Raw genomic sequence first — 24,841 nt, 5'->3', positions numbered from 1 at the left:
AACCGAATTTATTACAGATTAGTAGAAGAAGCAGAAGTTTATTATGAACTGCAAACAGTAATCAAGCGCGATTATGTGGAACAAAACGTTGACATGTTTCAATTTACAGAGTACGACGACTTACATGGTAATCAAAAGAAAAACACCGAGAAATATTGATTCTTCATGTCCCTTCCTTAAAAATTGTATATAGAAGAACACCGGAAGGTGTCTCTAAGGGTCTGAACTTTTTATCATAATGCGATATTATTTAATTATTAAGTAATAAAACGTCTATATAAAAAAACCTTCGGGGCATATCGATACTGAAATCTCTCCAATGGCTTCTTACAAGAAATACAAACTTTTTTTCTTTCCTTATTCCATACGGCAGCGCAAATGGAGAAGCGCTTTAAAGCGGAGAGACTTCATCAATTTCTATCCATTTTACAAAAAAAGTGAAACATTTAATATCTGTCACGCAAATGGCATTCAAGCCCCGATATTTAATGCTGGTTTTCCCTCCTGACCTCAACACTGCTTCAAAGCTGCATAGAATAGACATAACTTAAAATTCTACCAAGTGTTTCGTGATACCTTAAAAACACTCAAAGGTTTTCCTAAGTATTCATAGAAGAAAACATATAGCAACCTTAGAATAGCCTTAGTAAAAAGTATTTTACTGATTTCAGTTTTAAAGTTTCCTAAATCATGAAGATGGGACAAATGTCAAGTTCAACCATTATTTTAGGTGAAAAGCTAATGGAGGGATTCTTTTCCACTGTTATAATTTTAACAAAAAATATTGTTACTGAGGATACATTCATACACCATCATCGGTATGTATCATACAGATGTCAAACCTATAGATTCAAGATTGATACTATATTTTTGCCGCATGAAACACTTAAGTAGTGAAATCTGGTGGGCTATCAAGTTGTCTGTACAGTCGCTACAGCGTATAATCAAGGCCACCGAAAGTAGATCTATCATTCGATGGTCTCGGTATAATGCTGTATGAGCCGCGGCCCAAGAAACCTTAACCCTTGCCCGGTAGTGGTCTGTCCTATATCGTTGCCGGACGCACCATTATGGCTAACTTTAACCTTAAATAAAATAATACCTACTGAGGCTAGAGGGCTGCAATGTGGTATGTTTGATGACTGGAGGACGGATGATCAATATACCAATTTGCAGCCCTCTAGACTCAGTAGGTTTCAAGACTTAAGGGCAGACAAATATTGTACATCCGTCAACAAAGGCCAAGGACGTCTGCAGCTGCTCTCCCTTAAAGTCAGGACTCCAGGATATTGAAAGAGAATAAGCAAAAGACTTCAAGAATAGGTCTCTAACGATAATGCCTCTAACAGGACGAGAGTAACTCTGATGTTGGTTACATTCTCAGCATTTTTTTTATTTTGAATATAATAGTTATACATCAGACTGTCTACTCGAGACAGTTAATGGAGAGGAAGAATTCAAATAAAATGCATTGAATAATAACTGACATGATGAAAAGGTGAAGACATGTCAGTACACAATGACTCCATCGTAAAAACAAGAAAATATCCTGGGTAGTTATTAAATAATGAGTGGCTAAAATAAAACTAATAAAAACGATTGAGTAATGAAGAGAAATGAAAAATCCAGGTAATTTACATAAGAAAAACCTATTGAAGTATGACTAAGTTATGATTTATAAGAAAAGAAAAAAATCCGGAAAGCCAATAGAAATCCACGGAACAGTGTCCAAGGTATGGAAAGACAAGGAAAATCTACAGAGTAATGACTGAGTACAAAAAAATCTACAGAACAGTGACTACATTATGGAAAGCCAAGAGATATCCATTGGGCAAAGGTCGTATTGAAAAATCAGGATAAATTTAGCGGAGAGTGAAGAGGTTACGTAAAATCAAGAGAAATCCAGTGGAGAGCGACAAAGTTAGGTAAAATCATGAGAAATTTAGTGGAGAGTGAAAAAGACATGTAAAATCACTAGAAACCCAGAGAAGAGCGACACAGTTCTGTAAAATCATAAGAAATTCAGTGACGTGACAAAGTTATAATTATAAAATTACGAGAAATGTAGTGGAGTACAAAGTTATGTAAAATCAGCAGAAATCCACTGGGGAGTGACAGTTATTTACAATCACGAGAAACCCACTGGAGAGTGATAAAGTTATTTACAATTATGAGAAATTCAGAAGAGAGTGACAAAGTTAAGTAAAATCACTAGAAATCCGTGGAAAAATTACAGTGTTTTTGCTAGCCTACAGAAATCCACTCAACAATGACTGAGTTTTGGAAAACCAAGGGAAATCCATTGAACAATGACTGAGTTATGGAAAACCCAGAACGATCGCTCAATGGGAAAAGGAAAAATGACCAAACCATTGTGTTTGAGGAGACCACTGAACACCTCACGCAAAAAGGTCTAAAGAACTGAAGAAAGGACAAGGGACCAACGTCTTTAAGTAAGGACACAATTTGTTAAAGCCCACTGTTCCAGCTAGCTACATTCATTCTGCTGGCCTACTGGGCAAGTGAACTTATCCTTTTGTTTAAATTAAGCGGTCCTACACGAGTGCAAGTACTTATCGTGAATTACTCCCCACGATAGGTAACCCCACAATGCTATCTCATGGGATTGACTTTGCATCGACAAGACCAATAATTACTGTGTTCTTCGGAAGCAGTCGTGCACTTTCGTGCCAATTAACCAGGTATACTCACTTATCAGGTGGCCTTCCAACAGGTAACCTCTAACAGTGATCCTCTTTCCACAGGAGACCCTCTAACCATGTAGCCTTCTCTGTGGGGCACTCTCGGTGTTTGCAGGCACATGCCATTATCAGTGTAGCCTATACCTAGGTGCACTTACCACTGTGTAATTCTGCACAGTACCAACTTTTACCTTTACTTCTGTGCATGTTCTGCACAGGTCAGAGTACTGCAATCTTTTTTCCTTTCTGTGCAATTGCTTGCATGGCCAACACACTCCTACGAGTCCTTAGTGTGGGTCAACCTCAGTCTTTTAGGCAAACAGCAACATGGCCACAGATGAGCACAGCAGTTTCATAGAGTTGGGGTGAGAAATGGGCTTGGCCGGAGACCAGCTAGCACAGTAGTCTCAAAGCAAGAAGCGCCGGTAAGAAAGGGTGCAAAGACAGAGACAAGGAGCTTAGGGTGGTGCAAAGAAAGAAAAAGAAAAGGAGAAAGAAGAAAGAGAAAAAAAACAAGAGGAGAAAGAAAAAGAGCATCATCATACATTAATCCTGGCGCAGTAACCAGTTAATGCTTCTGCTCCTCCACCCATGCCAGCCCATGTCATCCCCTCACTCATCCCACAATGGGACGATGTGGATCCTACGAGGTCGATAGATGACGTGGAGGTCATCTTTGTGCAGTACGATGTGACAAATGCCGAAAGGGCCATGATCTTTGCTAAATATATGAAGGGAAAGGGTAAACAAGGAGACCTCAATGATGTCAGGAGAGCTTTGGCCGAGGCCCACAAGTTTAACCCCAGATATTGGTGCCAACAATGGTGTGGTCTTCCCAAAGCTGGTCAGCAAAGCTGGTCAGTCCTGGTCTGACTGGTACTTCAAGAAGTCTTGGGTATTTAACAGCTGGCTAGAACACATGCAGTGTTTTGAGTATGAAGACCTCAAGAACTGAACAATGAGGGACTTCCCGTACTATGCTCACGAACCATTAGCCCTTTACATTACTGAGAAGCCTGCCACCTACTATGAGTGCTGCCAGATAGCAGATACCTTTGAGCTACAGCACCCTTATTCTAACTCCCGTAATATAACTCCCTGTAAGCCTGATACGTCGTCTTCTACATCGATCAGGCCCAAGCAGAATCATTCTCCACCGCCTATGAGCAACTACTGCAGGAAAACTGGCCACTCAGACAGACTGCCGGACCAAGAAGGCAGTGAAGACGGCTGCCCTCTCCAAGCTCAGTTCTAAGCCTGCCCACAAAGTTACAGCATCTCGCAGGGACTATAGTAATGCAATCTGTGAGGTGTGTGGCAATAAGGGACACACCAAGTATTGGTCCCAGTGCCCCCGCAAATCTAATGCACGGTCTTCATCTTCACCTCCACACTTATCACTACTCTAGCCATGCCATGGGACTGACCAACCCTCAAGCAAGTCATGGTCGCTTCCTCTGAAGGCTGCACTACCCCACAGCAGGTTCGAGCTCTTAAGGGCACCAGGGCAGAGGTCTCCTTGATAGTATGGGACCAAGTGCCTGCCGGTGCCCAAATCAGCTAAGACAACCAAGTTACTGTCCAGTGGGTGGACAGTGTACAAAGGAACATTCCTACTGTCCTACTGAGGATGACTATGCCTCACATAAACCAGCACTGCCACTTGGGAGTGGTGAGTGCCATTAAACTGGGCTGTGACCTCCTCCTAAGCTCAAGACCTCTTAAAAGGGCGACAGCATGTGCCCCTCTGGTGCAAGACTGTCCCCTGTCCCTGAACCAAGGCACTCCTCTGTTCAAATTGCTCCAGATTTCCTTTCAGCTAAGCAAGTGCCAGGGGAAGTAGCGCTCTCGCCATGAGAGGTCCTGCCTGACCCTCCTCACTCCTAACTTCCAGCTCATACAGCCCTCCACCAGCGCCAGAAGGCACTGCACTCATATCAGAACTTGTTGATGTGGTCCATGAGCAGGGAGAGTCTGTGTTATGGAGCCTGCCAGAGCACATACAATTGGCCTTGGTGGGTCCCCAGATTTGCAACCTGAGGATCTGTCTGGGCCTCTATTTCCAGTGCCAGAAGAAACAATGGCACCTATCATTCTAGATGCCACCTCCACAGGTGATTATGAGGGGAGGTCATTCTCTTGGGCACATCCAGGGTTCCTTTCACAGGGTCCATCTATGGGAGCTATTCCTCCTACGCTCATGGCATTTCCATCGCCCAGTATGGCATGTTCCAGTATGCATCTCCTTCCCCAGCAACTTGTAAATTACACAGGCCATGGGCAAAAGAAAGAGTCCTTTTCCATAGTACCCAAGCCAGTATAGCATGATGAAGGGACAGCTACTTTCACAGAGCATGAAGAAAGTATCACAACCAGTCCAGAAACAGGTCTGACTGACATTGATTCACCAGTCACAGAACCTTTCTTTGAAGCCGACGACTCTATCCCAGTAATAGAACTTGGCCCTTTCCTGAGTAAAATGACAACAGAAACTACGGCACTTTCATCAAGAGAACCTGCGCCTTCTGCAATCAGTGACATGCTAATGCCAGGTAGTGCCAACCTATCCCAGACAAATTTTCCCACTAATTTTCAGCTAGGGCTGATCCAGCCTTGGCCCATTTGCAGCCCACAGCACTGTTGAACACAGGTGCAACTGCAAATAGTGTAGGTGTACTGCCAGGTACCCATCTCAATATCATTTCTCAAATTTCCCAGGATGCCATCAATTCTGTGTCAGTGGAAGGTCTGCCTCCTTGGGCACAAAGTAACTGGAGGGCTGAGCGCATCGAGTGCCTCCAGAACTACAGCTGGAAGGTCAAGTGCCACAAGCACCTACAATAAGAGCAGAAGTGCTTTCCTGGCACTGGTACCCAGTGCCATGTACATACAGCCCATAGCCATGGAGAAAGTTAGCCTAGGTTGTATGGAATAATCTTGTAGTAAGCCTTGGCGGTTCTCCAGATTTGCACCCTGAGGATCCATCTTCGGGGCCCACCCCCTTTTTTTGTATACAAATTTTGATTTTATCTTTAATTTTCATGCATGCTCATTTGCCTTTGCTGTGCTAGGTTGCCTTATGTTCATCTTAAAATATCAGAGTATTTTGCTGTTTACATTAGTTGCCTCACTGGCAGAATCTTGTAACGTAATTCCTATAGTACCTCATGTAACCTTGAACTCAGACAGTTGAGTAAATATCCAAGTGGCAGCGTAAATGTACAGGTTGTTAGAACATAAACTTTAAAATTTCACTGTTGTATGAGGTTTAAGGATGGTGGATCTAGTTCTAGTTGGCTCCAGCCTTACTTGCAGTTTCCATCCCGTTAAAGGACGAAATCTCTGCTAAAGTAGGGAGCTGTCACAAAATGCAGCCTTAGCCCACCCAGTTTTGAAAGATGCACCTAAAATCTGAGCGAACCAGGGCAAAATCTGCATGGTTGCCAGATCTACATCCTTGAACCTCTCCTTTACCCAATATACCCAGTTGCTGCTCCGAGGACTTTCACTTTTACAGACGCGAAGCTGACCGATGCTGCAACATCAGCTGATTGACCCCACCTCCGCTGAGAGAAGAGAGGGAGGTCGAGGTCGCTCGAGGCAAGCTTCCTTCTTCCCAACCTAGCACTGCCCTTGGTCAAACTTCTCCTCTCGCTGCTCCATTTCATCTCTGGCACCAGCTTGACGGAGTCTGGTGCCATTTTTCTGACACGTGTACTGAGGTTGCAGCGTATCTTCATAGAAGCCGACGGCCAGTCCAGCAAACTGCCCTTCCCTGGACTTGTGGAGAGGGAAAATGTGACGAAAGCACTCAATTTATTTAAAACAGGTTATTGCCTGCATGTGGAAGGACTTGGTATCGCCTCATTTCCCTATCTCTCTCATCCACTCAACGTCCTAATCCTTCCCCTATCCAATGTCCTATTTTCCTATGTACCTAGCAATCCACATGAGAGCGTCATTTTGAAACTGTTCATTTGATATAATGATACCTTGCTTGAATTCAGCCCGATGAGTTAGAACCGCCATCTTGGCGCACACGTGAGTCCACAGATTTTATCTTGAATTATCTTGAGCATCCGAACAGCTCATTCTCAAATGCCCCATCCTTTTCAGGAGGCGTTGTGTTAGCTGTATTCCACTTTACAAATTCAAGCTCTTGCCTAATATAATCCACCAGGGCCCTCCACGCTTTCTGGGCACCCGTAATTGCAATAATTTTACCATTACTAGTGTAGTTACTTCCCCGAGTTCCATGTTAATTTATAAATTAAGTTCATTTTACCTGTAAGTGTAAACAAAATTACTTACTGGACAACTGATTGTTCATGGCAACCTTCCCATTTAGCTTCCACTTTTTAATTAATTTACGTACGAGGCCGTACAATTAGTGCCTTGGGTAGATAAATTATCCCTATTAAGGCCTCGTACCATAAAATATATAAATATTTTATTTCCATAGTCAATTCTTATTGAATCTCTATGTAAATGTGGCGTCTGTTTTTGAGGAAATTTCTTCAATTTTTATTCCTTTTCTTCTTCTCACAGTATAAATTTTCACCAATTTGCTTTACTAAAACTGATGATAGCGTTCACATATGAGCATTAAAATGTGAGGTAATGGCATCTTTGAAGTCAACCTTCATAATTCCCATTCTATTCGAGCATAGCATCTAAGTACAGCTAAAATTCTTATGTATGACACTGAATATGGCAGCAAATGTTTATTGTAGATAACAGAAAAATTTCAGAGACTGGTGAGAAAGTTTAATATCCGGCGAGAGAAATCAAAGATGTTCATTCAGTAGAAGAGGTCAGAAAGGATGATATGGAATTGAACACACAAAAGCCTATTTTACGGACATTGGAGAATATTTTATGGCAATAATAATAGTAATAATAACAATTAATAATAATAATCACACGATCTTAAACCTCCATATTTTGGCGAGTGATCACAAGAACAAAATAAAAATATAAAAGCGTATATTCAGAGGCACGCAGGCCTTGGTACTTGAATTGGAATCTTTGAAAAGCCTTGACGAAAATTCACACAGAAATACACATATCTACCGTGCACAATTTGCCATTTCTCATATATATATATATATATATATATATATATATATATATATATATATATATATATATATATATATATATATATATTTATGTTGCAACCACATATTTTGGACACTTCCTCTTCTGTGTCTCTGTTCACTGATAAAATATGGACAAATGATGAGTGAACAGGGACACAGACGGTGTCCGAAATATATGGTTGCAACGTATAAATAGTGTTTTAATGAGACTTTTTCTATCTTCATTGTATACTGTTGGATTACAGTACAAGGCCTTAATATATACACACAGATATACATATATACACAAACACACACACACACACACACACATATATATATATATATATATATATATATATATATATATATATATATATATATATATATAATATAGATATAGCCAGATATATGTCTCTCTCTCTCTCTCTCTCTCTCTCTCTCTCTCTCTCTCTCTCTCTCTCTCTCTCTCTCTACATACATACTCTGTTCACTAAAATATACAAATATAGTGATATATAATATCTCTATAAATAGTCTTTTAATGAGCTTTTTCTATCTTCATTGTATCTCAAGGCTTAATATATACACACAGATATACTCTATACTCTCATATATATCTATATATATATATATATATATATATATATATATATATATAAACTGATCTCTCTATCTATCTGTATATATATCTATATCTATCTATATATATATATATCTGTATCTATCTGGTATATATATATATATATATATATATATATATATATATATATATATATATATATATATATATATATATATATATATATCTATATAAATATATCTCTAAACTAAACTCTCTCTCTCTCTCTCTCTCTCTCTCTCTCTCTCTCTCTCTCTCTCTCTCTCTCTATATATATATATATATATATATATATTTATATATATATGGTTTAGTTTGTTATGAATCTACAGCTAATTTAAATAGACCTTAACTTTCGCAGATTTCTACGACCCAGTATAAGTATGCGTATTTTAGTTGAAGCACCATGTGTTAACAAGGGCAGCGCCAAAAAATTCAGAATGTCGTCTTAACAATTAGTTTTATTTTGGGGTCATTATCCCTGTTGGTGCTATGAGTTACTTTAAAATAATTTTTCTTGTATGCTATCATATTAATCTATAGCTACTATGTATCTTCATGTAATAGTAAGAAGGTATACAGTGAAGGAAGAATAATGTGTGGATTCGTCCTAAAGATTATTCACACTTCGCGTGGGCGTAGCCAGGGCAAGCTCGTGGCCTCCAATTTTAGCAAGTAGAAACTATCAAATTCTGAAAATCAAAAAGCAAACAACCTGACTGATGTACTACAGTCTATATTTCACCAAGAAAAGTTACCGTATGTGTTCTGTAATTTAAAAAAAAAATTGCAACTCACTGTATAAGAAAAAAAAAATAGCAATTTACAGTTTTAGCAAGACTTTGCCAAAATGAGTGAAACGAAGTTTGTATTCTCCACGGAATGAAAACCCTGGCTACACACACACACGGTGCTAAAGTGTTTCGAAGAATGAAATAAAATCTTATATGCTGTGACCTTATGCTAATTCATCCACCCGTGTCAGGATGTGTTTTCCTGGTCAGTACTATCAGCCAATGAAGTTAGAAAATCACACCCGAAATTATTTCCAATGTTCCGCGAGAACCGGGAGAATCTCGTTCTTTACTTCTTTTGTAGGCTCAGTATTTATGGTATTCATCACGTGATCTTTTTTGGTGGCGTTCCTAAATACAGTAATCAGATAGGAAGCGCTGTATTCTTGCACAATTTCAAGGATGAGGCTATATGGATATCTGTAGTTTATATAAAGTATACTTAATAAATAATGCAAAGCCTTATTACTTTAAAGATCATATAACTTGGTTTTAACTTTTCTTCAATCAGCTGACTCTTCATTTATATACTAATTACATTCTCGGTATGACCACTCAGGTGGTAGGTCTACGCGCGGGGTTTTAATCGTTAATGCACTATTCATTCACCTCTGATTTTACTGCTCTCATATCCCTTCTACCACGCAAAAGCGACACATTTAGAATCTGGACGATCTTCTATATTTAAAGTCGAGACTTCAAAGTATTTATCTTAAAGATTACAAGAGATATTTTGTTTCTTGAAACTCTATGTATAATTTTATACATTTTAATCAATAAAAGCGAATTTATTTGTTGCACTATCCCAGCTTGAAGAACTGAGGCAACTTTATTGGCTGATTGCACACAGAACCATTTTGTACACATATATATATATATTATATATATATATATATATATATATATATATATATATATATATATATATATATATATATATATATATATATATATAAAAATATAAGCTTAATAAAAAAATATGAACGTGATTTAATAATCAGTCGAAGTCGCAGGAAACCTTTAAAAGAAAACGACAGATTGTCAAGTACTCTTGTGTAATTTACAAATCTGGTCATAATCTTTGTGGGTATGTACGGTATGTATGCATGTATGTGTACCCGTATGTATGTCTTTGTATTTATGTCTGTATGTCGAAGGAAGAAATGTACAGCTGTCAAATGTGAAAAAAAGCAAACAGTGGTCACTGCCTCACCCACTGCTGATTTGTGGATACACCTACGCTAGAAATTTCCACAACATTAGCTCTTTATTAGCAGTGAGCGTGTTGAAACCCGTTACACTGTGCCATTCACCTCTGTATGTGTCTCGACTTTTCATGCTTCCAGGACTAGGAACGGCCATTCTTTTCCAATTCCATTTCTAATCTTTCTAGGTTTTCCATTCCTCTTTCTTCCTAACACTTTCGAGTTATACACTATTTTCCCTAACTTATAGCGCTTCATTCTTTCCACATGACCAAACAATCTTAGAACACTGTTCCAGCCTTTCTCCCATGCTAACATTTTTCATATTTCTAATTGTCATCACATTTCTCGTTCTTTCAATTTTTCTTACTCCATACACAATATACAACACTTTGTCCCAATACCATCCCTTCATATATTCTGGCTTGGCTTCATAGACACTCGCACTCTTTTCCCATTTTTTGCATGAACACTACAACCTCCCTTGCTTCAGCTGTTCCCCACTTTTCCACCGTCCAATGCATTCATTGGCCCATCTCCCTGGTTTCAATTTATCCTCTTCTACACGTTTACTCTCATCTTTCTTCACTTCCACTTTCTAATATCTCACTAGTTTCTGTAGTTTCTCTTCTCTGTCCCCAAAACATCCCAGACCCTGTTTCTTACCCATTTTCTTATCCTGCACTTTAAACCTACAACATACATCCTTTCTCTAAATTTTGCATCACTCCACCCATAAAGGTATGAAACAGCCACGAAAGGATAACACACAGCTTGTCTCTAACTCACTTTAACAGCAAACCAGGCATTCTCCATCAAAAGTATTTTTAATCACCCTCAACAACTTATTTTCTATACCATACATCCTGAACACCTTTCACACTGCTTCCTTCTGTGATTTCATCAAAAGCTCTTCCTGTATCCATACCACAATTTCCTTTTACGTTCAAACTTCTTACAACAGTTCCATAACAAACACTTGATAATTATACACTTTACCCTCTTCCTAATAAATCCACTATGTTCTTTCCTTATCAATTGACAACCTTTTGTCACTGGGTCCCTTGTCATACTTTCTTAGTCAAAATACCCTTTGCCTGAAGTATAAAGTAATTTATACTCAAATACATTATGTATATATATATATATATATATATATATATATATATATATATATATATATATATATATATATATATATATATATATATATATATATATATATATATCTAATGTGTGTGTATGTCATTTTGTTTGTGTATGTACAATGATATTCACAATTGTGAAAGTAAAGAGACAGTATCATATGCAAGTAAAAAAAAACACTTATGCTTAAAAGTGCACCATTAAACCTTTGATACTGGTGTTAAAATGTTAAGAAAAATATAAGTAAGCGGTGAATTACCCCAGTGAAGATAAACTCTCACTGGACTTTGCTTTACTTTTATATCCTACCGTTACATAATGAGTGTCTCTCTAAAAACAGCGTTGTTGAGAGGCCGTGATAACGGAATGCTTGGGTACATTGCTGCTGTCAGAATCGCTGAGCTTGACCTGGGTCTGCGGATCACCACTTCAGGCAGCTGTTGCTGTTCGGACTTGCAGTCATTGGATCTGTCAGTGGAAGGTAACGCGCTTTGGCCTTTACCATGATTCTGGGTATTCTTATTCAATAATTGGCTACTCAGTTTATTCCCAGGGACGTCACAGGTCCCATCTGAGAGCGAACAGCTTTGCTGAGTTGGGTCAGCTTCTCTTAGACACGACGGAACACGAACGACTCCATCTTGATCTTCCTTTTCGACCCTGGTGCAACTGGAAGCGTCAGCTCTGCATAACGATTCCGCCGTGTGGCCGAGCAGGGAATCGGCAATAAAGTGAACGATGTTATGGCCCGTGGCATTATCAGACTCGTGTCGGACAATTAAATGCGCCGATGATGATCTGCGACGATTTCTGGCATTGGGAGCATAAGACTTCCTGGAGCGCATAAAAGCAATGTTCCCAGACGCTCCTGAAAAGCTCGGGGATGAAACTGTAACGGATACATCTCGCTGGAATGGCTCAACTGCACGCCCACAAGATGGCAATGGCCTGTAGTCTGGACTAGGGGCGTCACTCTGTAAGGAATCATGCTACACTACCTCAGCTACAAAACTGGACGTAATAAATATTACACTTATAATCTTAATTACGCACATACATACATATATATCTATATATATATTTATATATATACATACATTTATATATAAATATATATACATACACATACATTATATATATACACATTTATATATAAATATAAATACATACACATATATTTTATATATATATATATATATATATATATATATATATATATATATATATATATATATATATATATATATATATATATATATAATATGCATGTCCGCATGTGCATAATATCACTGAGTAATCTCCTTTGCACATGACCAAAAAGCCAAAAATATAAAATTTATCACTTAGATGGAATATGATCAATTTACATAACTACAGTATATTTGTACTGAGTATTACTTACCAGTGCAGTACAGATTCAGTGCAAGAGAAGTGGGTTATTGCTTTAATAAAAGAGGAAAAATATGTAACGGAAAACATAATCATTAATAACTACCAGCGCACTCGGCAAACAACAGCAGTGAATCGCCGAATTAAACTTGCTGGACGATTGACTTGAAAGCTCATTTTTCTACCTTCCCTTTTGTTTGTCTTATCAATGATACATAGTACAATTTTTAAGAACTTCATGCCCCGTAATGCATCATGACACAACTCACTTAGCCGTACACATTGTTTTATAAACATCATCGTTTATTTAATAAACGATGATGCTCATAATGCAATTACGCAGCAACAGAGAAAACTTGCACTTCCATTCACTGACTCTGCCTCATTAAACGTGTTTGGAAATCTCCAGCGTCACAGCAAAATAAAAACTATACGAGGAAGTTTATTTATGAGACACTTAATAGCCAGTTTTACGGATATATATACAGTACTTAATGCAAGATTATGTCTGGTCTGTAAGTGAAAAAAGGAAGACATGTTGAAGGAAAGAACCTCACTGTTAGTCATATCTCTTGTTCAGCCAGTCTGAGTGTCAAGACCCATGAAGCCTCCAAGTATACTTGTATAGCAATGAGGACAGATAACTCTAGGAAGTCATACCATAACTGAATACCCAACCAACAGATTTTCCTAATTTTTCTGTCATTAACTAATTTATTTCATAACCTAGTCACTCTGGAATTTGCACTCATTTACTGATGAATAAATTTACTGAAAATGAGTTTTTCTTCAGCTTGGAAAATAAAAGAGAAAAACAATCTAATACTGCATATTGCAGTGTTAGTAAGCAATACAACATGGATATTGGTGCTCGAGAAAGTGCCAGTGGTTTGGGGTTCAAATGTATTGTAGATCAAAGCAGACAGGAATCTAGTAAAGAGCTCTGGATCCCTTTGGGATGAAATGCAACCTAAATGGCAGATGAGCCTTGGCTTTGAAACCAATGGCAAATACATTTTTCACTCCAGTGGGATTCCAGAAAAGACAATTATAGCATAGTATCTGTGTGTAGGAGTCACCGAATGACAGGGGCATGGGGTTGCAGTCCCATATTTTTGTAAAAAACAAAAAGCCAGAAAGAATATAATACTAAGTCTGATGGGTTTCAAATGTGCACTGATGTGGTGCAGAAGAGAGAAAATGTATGACAGCAAGAAAATACTGGAAGCTCAAGCAATTAACAGGACAAAAGTGAAGGGCATGTGAACAGAAATGAGGACAAGAGTGAATGTGCCTGGGGCAGCTGCAAGGAGTAAAGCTACAGAATAAGTGCTTGTAGTTCTAAGATGACTCTGGGGATGGGTGAGAGAGTACAAATGCATTAGTTCAAGGATTGTGTGAGTAAAACTTGTAATGGGGAGTGTATATGGTTCAAGAATGGAAAAATGAGAGTGAAGGACAACTTGAGATCCTGTACTAGGTGGTTGAGTTAGATGATATGAGTGTAAAGGTAGGTGACAAAGACAGCAATGTCATTGCTGGTAGGTATTTAAGGTATGGAGTTCCTGAAGTAAATGAGAATGGAGGGAGCCTTCTGGAAAAGTGTTTCAAAACAGGATTGATTGTTGTCGTCATGGTTTAAAAAAGAAGAATATTTACAAGAATACTGGTAAGAAAGCTTGTTAGATTATTTATTAATGATAGATGGAAGAGCAAACTGAGGGAGGTAATAGTGATAAAAGAAGTGGCTTTATAAATATAAGATAAAAATAATGTCAAGTTGGGTAAGAAGGGGTGAACACATGGCTGTAAATGTACAGGGGTTACATACACAAATCAGTGGTTAGGCAATGAATGTGGAATATGTTTAATAAGTTTAAGGGTTATTTACACACATAGGGATGGATCTTTGAAAAACAATTAGCACAGATGATTCCCTTGTGATGACAGCCTTTGTTATTCAAAGCCTTGATTTTTACTAAAGTTTCAGATTTAGATCCAAGATATCTATTCTGGGTGCTGAATTATTATTATTATTATTATTATTATTATTATTATTATTATTATTATTATTATTATTATTATTATTATTATTGTTTAAAATGAACCCTATTCATTTGGAACAATCCTACAGGGGCGATTGACTTGAATTCAAGATTCCAAAGAATATCGGGTTCATTTGAAAGAAATTACAGGAGATAATGGGAAATACAGAAAGAAGAGAAAGACAGGTGAATTGTTTTAGCATAGTATTGCATTGGATGTTTGCTTGAACATTTGAAGTTTTAATTGCACAATGCCCTCAAGGAAGCTGTGTCACAGTCCAACGGTGTGAGGAATAAAAGACCTCTGGAAGTGAGAAGCTTGACAGCATGGCACATTTACTGAATACTGGTGCTGCTGTTCAGCAAATCTGGTTGCTCTTGGCAGGAAAAGAGGATCAGAGATCAATTGTGATAGCGAAAGTTCTCTGTTAAAATACAACTTATGAAAGACTGACAAACATGAGACCATCCATCTTTGGTCCATCTTATAACTGCTAATATTAGGAGACAGACACCTACTACCACGAACCACTCTATCAAAAAGAGATAAACCTCTTGCAGAAGTAGACATCCATACCGGAGAACGGTACTCTAGTAAAGAAAGGACAAACGACCTAAAACAGGTTGCATAGATTTTATTACTGTTATAAATAAATGAAGCCTTACGTATACTGTCTAACTCCTCCGCAGCATTTGTTGACACTCTTATTAGATGTTTCTCAAACCTAAGATGCGAGTCAAAAGTTACACCAAGTATAGTAAAAGTTTCGGACTCATTCAGCAGAGTCTCACCCACTTGAACGGAAGGATGGAGAAGAAAATCAGCTCAAGATCTGCCAATCAACAGAGTTTTCATTTTGCTGGAGTTCAGCCTCATACTCCAGTGACTATTCCATTCACTTATCCGCCCCATACCACGACTGAGACTAAGGGAAGCTTCATTTCTCATAAGTGGAGACTTTCCTACACCCACTAGTGTTGCATCATTGGCATATTAAACAAGCTTGTTTTCCAGGCCAACAACTATATCACTTGTATATACTAAAGTGAGAGCAGACTAAGAACACCAGACACAATAGGGTGTGGTTTCCTAAAGATCCCATCAACAACATCTCGCTGCTACTTATCTGTACAGAAATCTTAAAGCAATCCAGTCCAAGATTTTGAAGTTTAAAAATAAATACCTAATGATTTATTAAACCAGAATCTGCACTAAAATCTATTTGAATTACTCGACACCCAGAACCCTTATCAAGGTTCTCATGTAAATGGCATGTCAAATCTAAAAGAACACTGCAGGTAACTAACTGCTTCCTACTGCTTATTGACCTTTCGCTAAAAATCCTTTGGATTCCACATACTTGTATAGTGGCTAGAAAAGAATTTTTTCTGCAACTTCGGAGAGCATAGGAAGAATAGAAATTGGGTTGTAGTTACTGCAGATATGCCACCCTCTAGAACAGGCGCTGTATTACCAAGTTTGTGCTTATAACCAACGATACTATGTCTGCATAAAAATCCATAGACTACTAATCTTGGGAGACAACGCACTAGAAACCTTTTTTCTTTTTTTTAAAAAGGGGAGGAACCCATCAAGATCTTCTCCATCCTAGGTATCAAGATTACAGAAAGTTTTCTTAACATCCCTAGAGCAAAATGATTAATTTCAAAAGCCTGATGAAGTAGTTCAACCTTTCCCTTAGGGCCAGTAACCAACCAAGTTTGTAGCGGTGGGATGGAAGATGAGCCCGATCCAAAGATAGATGCCAATTTGGTCCACAACAGATGAGGCCGAGTAATTTTTTTCACTTTTCTCTTTAAGGAATCATTGTAATTTCTTTCAGTCGTATGGTAAATTCTACTTGCAGTATGGTGAGACTCAGCAAAAATGGTGTAGTTTTTTTTCATGTAATAGATTTCGTCACCATATGTTGAATTGGGTCTGTTTGTCGTGGTGATCTCATCTACACGTATCATCAAATCATGGATGGTCATTTGTTATGAGCTTGATGACCTCTCTAAGGACTTATCTTACTAAAATAACCATCGGTATTTCATTCAATTTCCTCTTGGGATTTGGATCAGATATAGTATCTGAAATATTAAGTCCCTGACAAGCTTTATGAAAACAATCCCAGCTAACTCTAGATTTCAGCCAGGCCATTTTTCCAATTAGCAGCATTAGCAACATACTGATTGATGGATATATCCATCTCAATGGCACAATGGTTGGATGTACCTACAAACTCAAAGACCTTGGACTTAACATTAGCACGAACGATAGTATGAGGTCTAATCTATTACCAGAAATATGTGAGGATTCCTTAAAATTAGATGATATCCAGAGCTCAAGAGCAAACAGGCCGTGTTGAGCAGTGAAATTTGAATTAAGCTACTTGCTCTAGTTTGTAATGTAGTTTCCACAAATAACGAATGAAGCTTTTGAATCCTATAACAGAACCATACTGATTCTCTCCAAGAGACAGTTATATAGTCATCAATATTTGGATTACAGCAAAAGAGCAAATACATAAACACTGTGGACCTTACTAAAAGTTGTAAAACAAAGAACTTCATGGCAACTATACTCCAAGTTTTTCTGATGATAAACAGGTCATCTGGACCTAGTGTATACAGCCATTCCTTGTGCTTGTGGGATGTTACAACGATAAATGAAGTCAGGGCCATCAAACCCTCGGATTAAGAATTCAACCTTTGACCTGTTTATACTTTACAAGTGTCATCGTAGTTATGGGCACAACGCTGGAGGTCAAGAAAATATTACTTTAAGTCTCAAACATTTGAGTAAATTACTGTGCAATTTTTATGATAAGTTTGAAATTTTGTGTTCTTTATTGCAAAGCTTTATAAATCTTACAGAGGTACAAGTATATATCTAACTGAAGTACAGCACATATAATATATTTCATTTAAAGGAGCTGAGAGTAAAAGGGAGAATCTCCATTGCTCCTGAGATCTTCAACTTAGTTTGTGTAGGTATGTGTATATAAGAGGTATTGGTTGTCCAGTCCTTGTTTGCTGTTAAATCTATTTGTTGATATTTCTGTCATAAGAAAAAAGGGTTTCCTGTCATAAGTAAAAAGGGTGTACAATTGCAGTTGGACGTAGTTTGATCCCCGATGTCAGAAAAAGGCCCAAAATTTTGGGGCTTATGATCTGAGTCCTTGGTGTGTGAGTAATTCGCCTAAGTTTCTGCCTGGTCCACAGTCTGTATCAAAGCTACTGCAATGCATTTAATGACTATGCTATTTATGCAGTTTGTAGAGGGTGGCTTGGCCCTGCTTATGCCCTAACAAAGAAACAAACTCATCCCATTATAATAGAGATCATCAGAACCTGAACTTTCATAATTGTTTGGGATGTAAGTGTTAGTATTCACAACTGAGGGTGAAATTTTTCTGCATATTCCTCTCACCATCTTTGACTTTGAACTTTCTGGCCCCTCATGGCAAGTAAGAAGTGTTCTGGTATTGTTAATTGCCTCAGTGTTCCTGTCGTCATTGTTTGCAACAGGAACAGTGCTGCACCGTGCGTTGTATGGGTGATCCTTCACTGTTTAAATAAATTAACTAGTGACTGAAAACCAATATTCGACCTCATGACCTTACAATTCACATTACTAGTCAAATTCATTTTCAGTTATACTTTGCCTTTTTCTAAGTTTTGGAAAAAGTGTTAGATTATTTCAGCTCTCCCTTTGTGCATTTCCTAGGAGTCTGTTCTTGTTCTTCCAGACCAAGCAAAACTCAACTTGAATAATTAAGGGCTCGCTTGATTTGCAGATAACTAAAATATGAGAAGTGGGCTTCTAAATTATTCAAATGATTTCTGGCATTCATTTCATTGCATAAACGACACCACTTTTCTTCTGAGCGATAGACAGGCTCTAAGGTCCTAATGAAGGGATGCTGCATACCTACTGAATCATCCTACATAGGTGGCATACATAAAAAAGAAGATGGAATATACATTTCCAAAGTACAGGCTCTCTATACTTGCTCTAATAGTAGCACTTTGTATGGCTTATGAACTCAAATTCCATTTTTTAATAACTGTGATTTCTGCAGCTTCTTGGAAAAGATGCTAGTCATTGAAGTTGGAACCACTTTCATTTCGTGAAGGACATTTCAACTTTTGCACTTCACAGGACCTTCAGCGGAACTTGCTGTAACCTACACTATGGCATGCTTGGCACTTTGACACCGTATTGCAATTATCAGAGGCCTGGTGTCTCATTTTAGTGAGACGCATTTTCTTATTCACATTCTTCAACTGCTCTTTCCGTTGTGACTCTTCTCAAACTCTTAACAGATATTCTTAACATATAACGAATCTAAGGTATCATCCTCTGAAAGGTAGAGTTTGTCCTTTACCTTAATCAAGAAACATATTCCCAGTCTAATGGAAATTACACGCGTCACCCTAGTCTGTATTTACGTGAGACAAATATCAAAATAAGTAAGTCGTGGATATCAACTTGTTATTTTCTTCACGGAATATAATAACTGCCTTTTGCAGTGCCTTACTCTTTTCAATCACGTTGTCTTTCCACTTCATTTCTCAACCCCAAAAATGAAGGTGGAAAAGTGGAGAACATGCAAGATTACAGACTCACTACCTGACAAGGTCTGACAGCAAAATGCCAGGACATGTTTTACTGTAGTGTAGCTTTGCCCTAAGACAGCAAAAGTTGTCTTGGACAAGCTTCAAGGCTCTCAGGGAGGGTAGCATGTACAGTAATCGGCAAACGTTAGTTGTGAGGTACAACCCCTGTTAAAGTAATAATCACTTTTGATGTCTCCACTAATAGTTGCACCTAGGGAAGATAAAGTCAGTGGCTGATTCACTTTTTGTAATGCAGGCATTAGTTTCTACTAATTTTGTTTATTATTTCTCGTTCACTGTTGGCACCTTTCATAATAAATCTTATTCATGGTTCATTCTTTCAAGAACTAGATATACCAATATTTTCTATACCAGTTAATATTTTCTATGTGAAACCTCTAAATCTTTGTTGCTGTCAGACTATTCCTTTTACGAGGAGTAACTCTAAACTGATTCCGTTCACAGACCAATTTTTCCTCTTTTTAAGCAATAAACCCATGCACATGAAACTGGTTTTCCTCTTCTTTGGTAACTAAAGTTAACTACAGTTAAAATTTTGGCAAAGATACACAACTAAACTACTTACCAACGAGATAGATAGATAGGCAGATAGAGAGGGAAGAAGAAAGAAAGAGAGAGAGAAAAGAAAACTTTGATGGTAAGATTTTCTTCGGTATCCTTACCCTCGAGTACTGAAAATCCTTGGAACAAGCAGCGTCTCCAGACGACTTAGAAGGGACAGTAGATTCGTGACAAGAATTGGAAGACAATGGGAAGTCTCTGGAAGATTTAGAGGATCGAGTGGAAGTAGGACTGACAGAGTGAGTGAGTGAATGGTCCGTTTCATGGCCTTCGTCAACATCGGAATTGTTCTCTTCTGAATTCGTCTTCAGTCCATGCTTAACAGTCATATCCTGGAATAATAATAATAATAATAATAATAATAATAATAATAATAATAATAATAATAATAATAATAATAATGCTGCCTACGGTTACGTATACGTAAATGATCTTATTGGGACTCCATTAGTAGTTACATATTAAAGAACTCAGTATGGGCCAGTCTCACGTATTATGTATAATCTTTGATGGACCAAAAGTCTGTTACTGGGCCGAGATTTTCTGTGTTAAAACATATTGTCACGAAAGTTTAATCTGGAGATTTTCTGTGAATTTTTTATCGTTGGACTGGCGAACAATTTGCAACATTGTGCCTTTACCTGAGGAGAGATTTTGTATGAAACTGCCTCAAGATTTTCTTGGTTTTTATTTCTATCTAAAACAGCCTTGTTTGTTATAGGCCTGAAGAGTTACAACCGATTCTGAGCGAGGCTAAATAGAAAGAATATGTTTTGTGGGGAGTCAGAAATAATTTGTATAAATTTTGTCCATGGAACTAATAGCAAAAGCCACTGGATCATCAAGGATACAACTACAGCACATCCACTATGCGGGATAAATTTATGCAACAAAAAATGTTTCCAAGCTTAAACGAGATCATCATCAGTCAAACGCAGTTGAAATATTGCACGGACGCTTTGAGATATTTGCTTTCAATATTCAAAAATAACTTAAGACCATAAGCCAATACCACACCACTCCACTTCATAGCTTATTACTACCATTACAAATTTTGTATCTGAGTTTCACTGGACCACTGAGTCGCATTTCTACAGGTAGATCTCCGAGGGCTCACCCGAAAGATTTGTTAGTGAAAAGTGACGGTCGGACAAAGGAAGTGTTAAAATACCAATCCGCTGATGACAAGCTTCACAACTTATGGTTTTCAATGTTTATGTGTTACCGATAGTGATAATTTTAATATCATTTCCCATGTAAATCAAGAGAATAAACTCACTGCAGTCCCTAAAAATCTTTGGTTAGTCGCTAAAAACAATTTTAAATCCTACAAAAGATGACTGGCAAAGGTACTATGTTTTCTTACATTTTAGATATATCTCATCAATGACGGGGTCTCCAGCTGTTTTTAGCAAACTGCTTTAAACCCCTGATGGCCAGGAGCTCTTTACTTTTCATCTTCCCAAGGGGTTCCATACGCTGCATGTCCCCCACCTTTCAGTCGTCTGCTGTGCTTGGGACCTCTAGCTTTGTCGAGAGAATTTCTAGCTCTTCTTCTTTAGTTACTCCCACACACATTCACCCTCAGTGAAACATAAAAGATTTGCGAGTCTCAGTCGAATATTAAAGTTTGTTGAGAAGATATCTGAAATATAATTTTTCAGATATCTTCTTTAGATGAGCTGATTTCCCGCCTGATAAAAGAAAATGTGATAGAAGAGGAGATGGGAGTAGAAGAGTGAGAAAAGAATACTGTACTCTGAAAACATTCCTATAGCACAATATCTATCTACAGAGGAATAATGTTGGTGGATCAAACTATGAACGAACTGCCTAAGGTTTTAGAGGAAAAGGTGAGAAATAATGTTTTAAACTAGCAAATGCTAGTTTGTCCTCGCACTAGCAAAACCATCAATAGGCAGTCTTTATGAGGCAACTACACGAGAACCACCATGCAAAAATGGTAACTTGTACCATATATCTGGGGGTCTTGAGGAGAAGGCATTTGACTGTAACAATTGGAAGGGCGCTGCTATAAGTGATGATGCTAGAAAGACTCTTGAGCTAATGACGATATATTGTATAAAAAACAGAAGACCTAGAGTGACGGCAGCGTCAGGTACCAGAATAGTGAAGAGGTAAATGTTGGTCTTCATCAAAGCTCAGAACGAAGCCCTCTAGTGCTTATCCTAATGGTGGAGGAAGCTACAAAGGAGTGCAAAAAGGGGGCTGCTAAACAAATTCTTTGTTTTTAATTTTTAGTATACTCTTAACCCAACTCTGTCGGAAAAGTTATAGAAATATGTGTAAAAATTGCACCAGTTTCCCGGGTTCGATGAATTTACCTTTATACTCCATCCCAACTTGCAGATGCCCACGGTATGGACGAACAGAACTTTAAGATTTATTACCCGAATAATTCTGGGAACTCCATTGCCATTTTCTTTGTGGTTATGTGATAAAGCAGTGAAGATTAAAACTATACCTTTCACCTCTTCTAAGCTGCAATTTTACCATCGTTTGGAAAGACATTACTTCATAATATGAACTGGTGTTGCAACGTTAGTCGACCATATTAATCATTCTTCATAACATAAAACTCCTCATAAAAGACTTATTGTAAAATAGTAAACATTTGGTGGTTACACTTCAGAACTGTGACTAATGTAAGAACATTCACAATTTCCGAGACAAATATGAGAATGCAGTGTTTTTTGTAGCATAAGTTATGACAAAGCTCCATAATGCAACAAAAGAATCACGTATCTCTTGCTTCACTGCGGAAAATTTTCGTCTGAGACTGAAATGAGACGTGTCTCATCCTCATCAAAGACTTGCGCAAATAACATAACGAACAGACGAAGCAATCTAGAAAAACAGGCTCCTTGTAACAAGGATTTACAGAAGACTGTAAAAGTGTAAACCTAACAAAATAAAAGTGTAAACCTAACAATATTTCCCACACGTGATCTCTACTCGAAACATTTATACTTTTCAGCAGCGACTGTTAAGAAAAAACAATAAAACAGCCTGACTAGAGAGTCACGTTCAGTCATGATAAAAGTGCGACTGATAATAAGACAACTTGTGCATTTAACCAAAGGCCAACTTTCGCAAGTTTTACGACGACTCGCGCCCAAGCACTAGGACCAAGATCACCGGATCTTGGCTGAGCACGATAGATCACAGCGAGTCCCGGCTCGTCGGCCTGTCGCTTGCAAGAATGACGTCACGGCCATGACTGTGTTACGAGGTTACGAGATTCAGGACTTCCCTTGGAACGAACTACGACTCACCCACAGACTTCCTTACCTGACATCGCCGAGATTCCCCTCGAAAACCGCGAGAGTAAGGCCTAGGTTTTTGTGTCTGCAAATTTAATGATTTTCCTGAACACCTACTCTTCCAAGTGGTTCTTGTGCTTACCTTCATATCAGTACATTTCTCCTCCTCGTCCTCATCTTCTTCCTCCTCCTCCTCCTCCTCTTCTTCCTCCTCCTCTTCTTCAGTGAGGGAGCCAAAGGATGCGGGAGAAGGTGGAGTGTGTGAGTGAGGGTCAGGTACGGGATTCGTCTTCAGTGCAGAAATAGACTCGTGTAAATTCAACAGCTGCTTGAAGAGTTGATTGTCTTGTTTCATGAGGGACGCCTGCAAAGAGAGAATCAAAGATAAGAAAGTTGTTTTCATAAAAACAATTTTCTTTTTTCTGCAGTATGCTACTTTCAAAATCAAATAGGATTACCAATTATAAAATAAAATGAAATTTCTGAGCTGTAAAGCAGTAAAGATATTACATAGCATGGATGTGCAATACTTATTTATTCCCTATCTGAAGTATAAAAAAAACAGTGACGTGCTGTAAAAACTTATCTTGTGCATGATCAGGGTTATTTAGAAGTTAATTATAAAATTCCTCCGTGACTTAGGTAGTGAAATATACTACACAGTACATTTAAACGTTTACATGTAAGTTGGGCTTATGGTTAACAGTATACTATACTAAAATTCTTTCTCAGCGACAAACTATCAAAAAGGGAACACGCAGAGAAAGATTTCTGTGCTGTTGGTGAGACTGACCTTAAAAATGAAAGAAACAAGTAAAAAATGCGCCGAAGTTTCTTCGGTGCAATCGATTTTCTGTACAGTGTATAGTCAAGGTCACCAAAAACAGATCTCTCTTTTGGTGGTCTCGGTATAATGCTGTATGAGCCGCGGCCCATGAAACTTTACCACGGCCGGTGGTGGCCTGTCCTATATCGTTGCCAGACGCACGATTATGTCTAAATTTAACCTTACATAAAATAAAAAAAATACTCAGGCTAGAGGGCTGCAATTTGGTATGTTTGATGATTGGAGGACGGATGATCAACATATCAATTTGCAGCCCTCTAGCCTCAGTAGTTTTTAAGATCCGAGGGCGGATAGAAAAAGTGCGGACGGACAGAAAACTAAAACCGAAGTATTGTCAAGTTTTGTGGGAGAGTCTGGTTGGTGGAAAAGAGAAAATGCTAAAAAATAGTAAATCAGTTCTCTCACGCGAGTGCAATCATACGCTAAGCACACGTTGAACTTCGCTTTGTATCTGAGAAGTAATCACACTCGAAAGACAATGCTTTTAACGGCTGGTCAATCCGATGCACTTTTAGTGA

General features: G+C 38.1%; 1 protein-coding gene across 1 annotated transcript in view; it reads right to left on the bottom strand.

Moving 5' to 3' along the window:
• Nucleotides 1-24,841, bottom strand: part of LOC136848672 (uro-adherence factor A-like) — a 195,755-nt gene that overhangs the window by 9,243 nt on the left and 161,671 nt on the right. The window contains exons 3-4 of the mRNA XM_067121127.1: nucleotides 23,619-23,840; nucleotides 20,294-20,524 (exon numbers count right to left, since the gene is read on the bottom strand). Of these exons, the coding sequence (XP_066977228.1) occupies nucleotides 20,294-20,524; nucleotides 23,619-23,840 (453 nt within the window). The remainder of the gene's footprint in view (nucleotides 1-20,293; nucleotides 20,525-23,618; nucleotides 23,841-24,841) is intronic.

The sequence above is a fragment of the Macrobrachium rosenbergii genome, chromosome 2 (genome assembly GCF_040412425.1).
Source record: "Macrobrachium rosenbergii isolate ZJJX-2024 chromosome 2, ASM4041242v1, whole genome shotgun sequence".
In the NCBI taxonomy this organism is placed as follows: Eukaryota; Metazoa; Arthropoda; class Malacostraca; order Decapoda; family Palaemonidae; genus Macrobrachium; species Macrobrachium rosenbergii.
The sequence above is the reverse complement of the archived record's forward strand: the minus strand, read 5'-3'. Positions and strand labels throughout refer to the sequence as shown.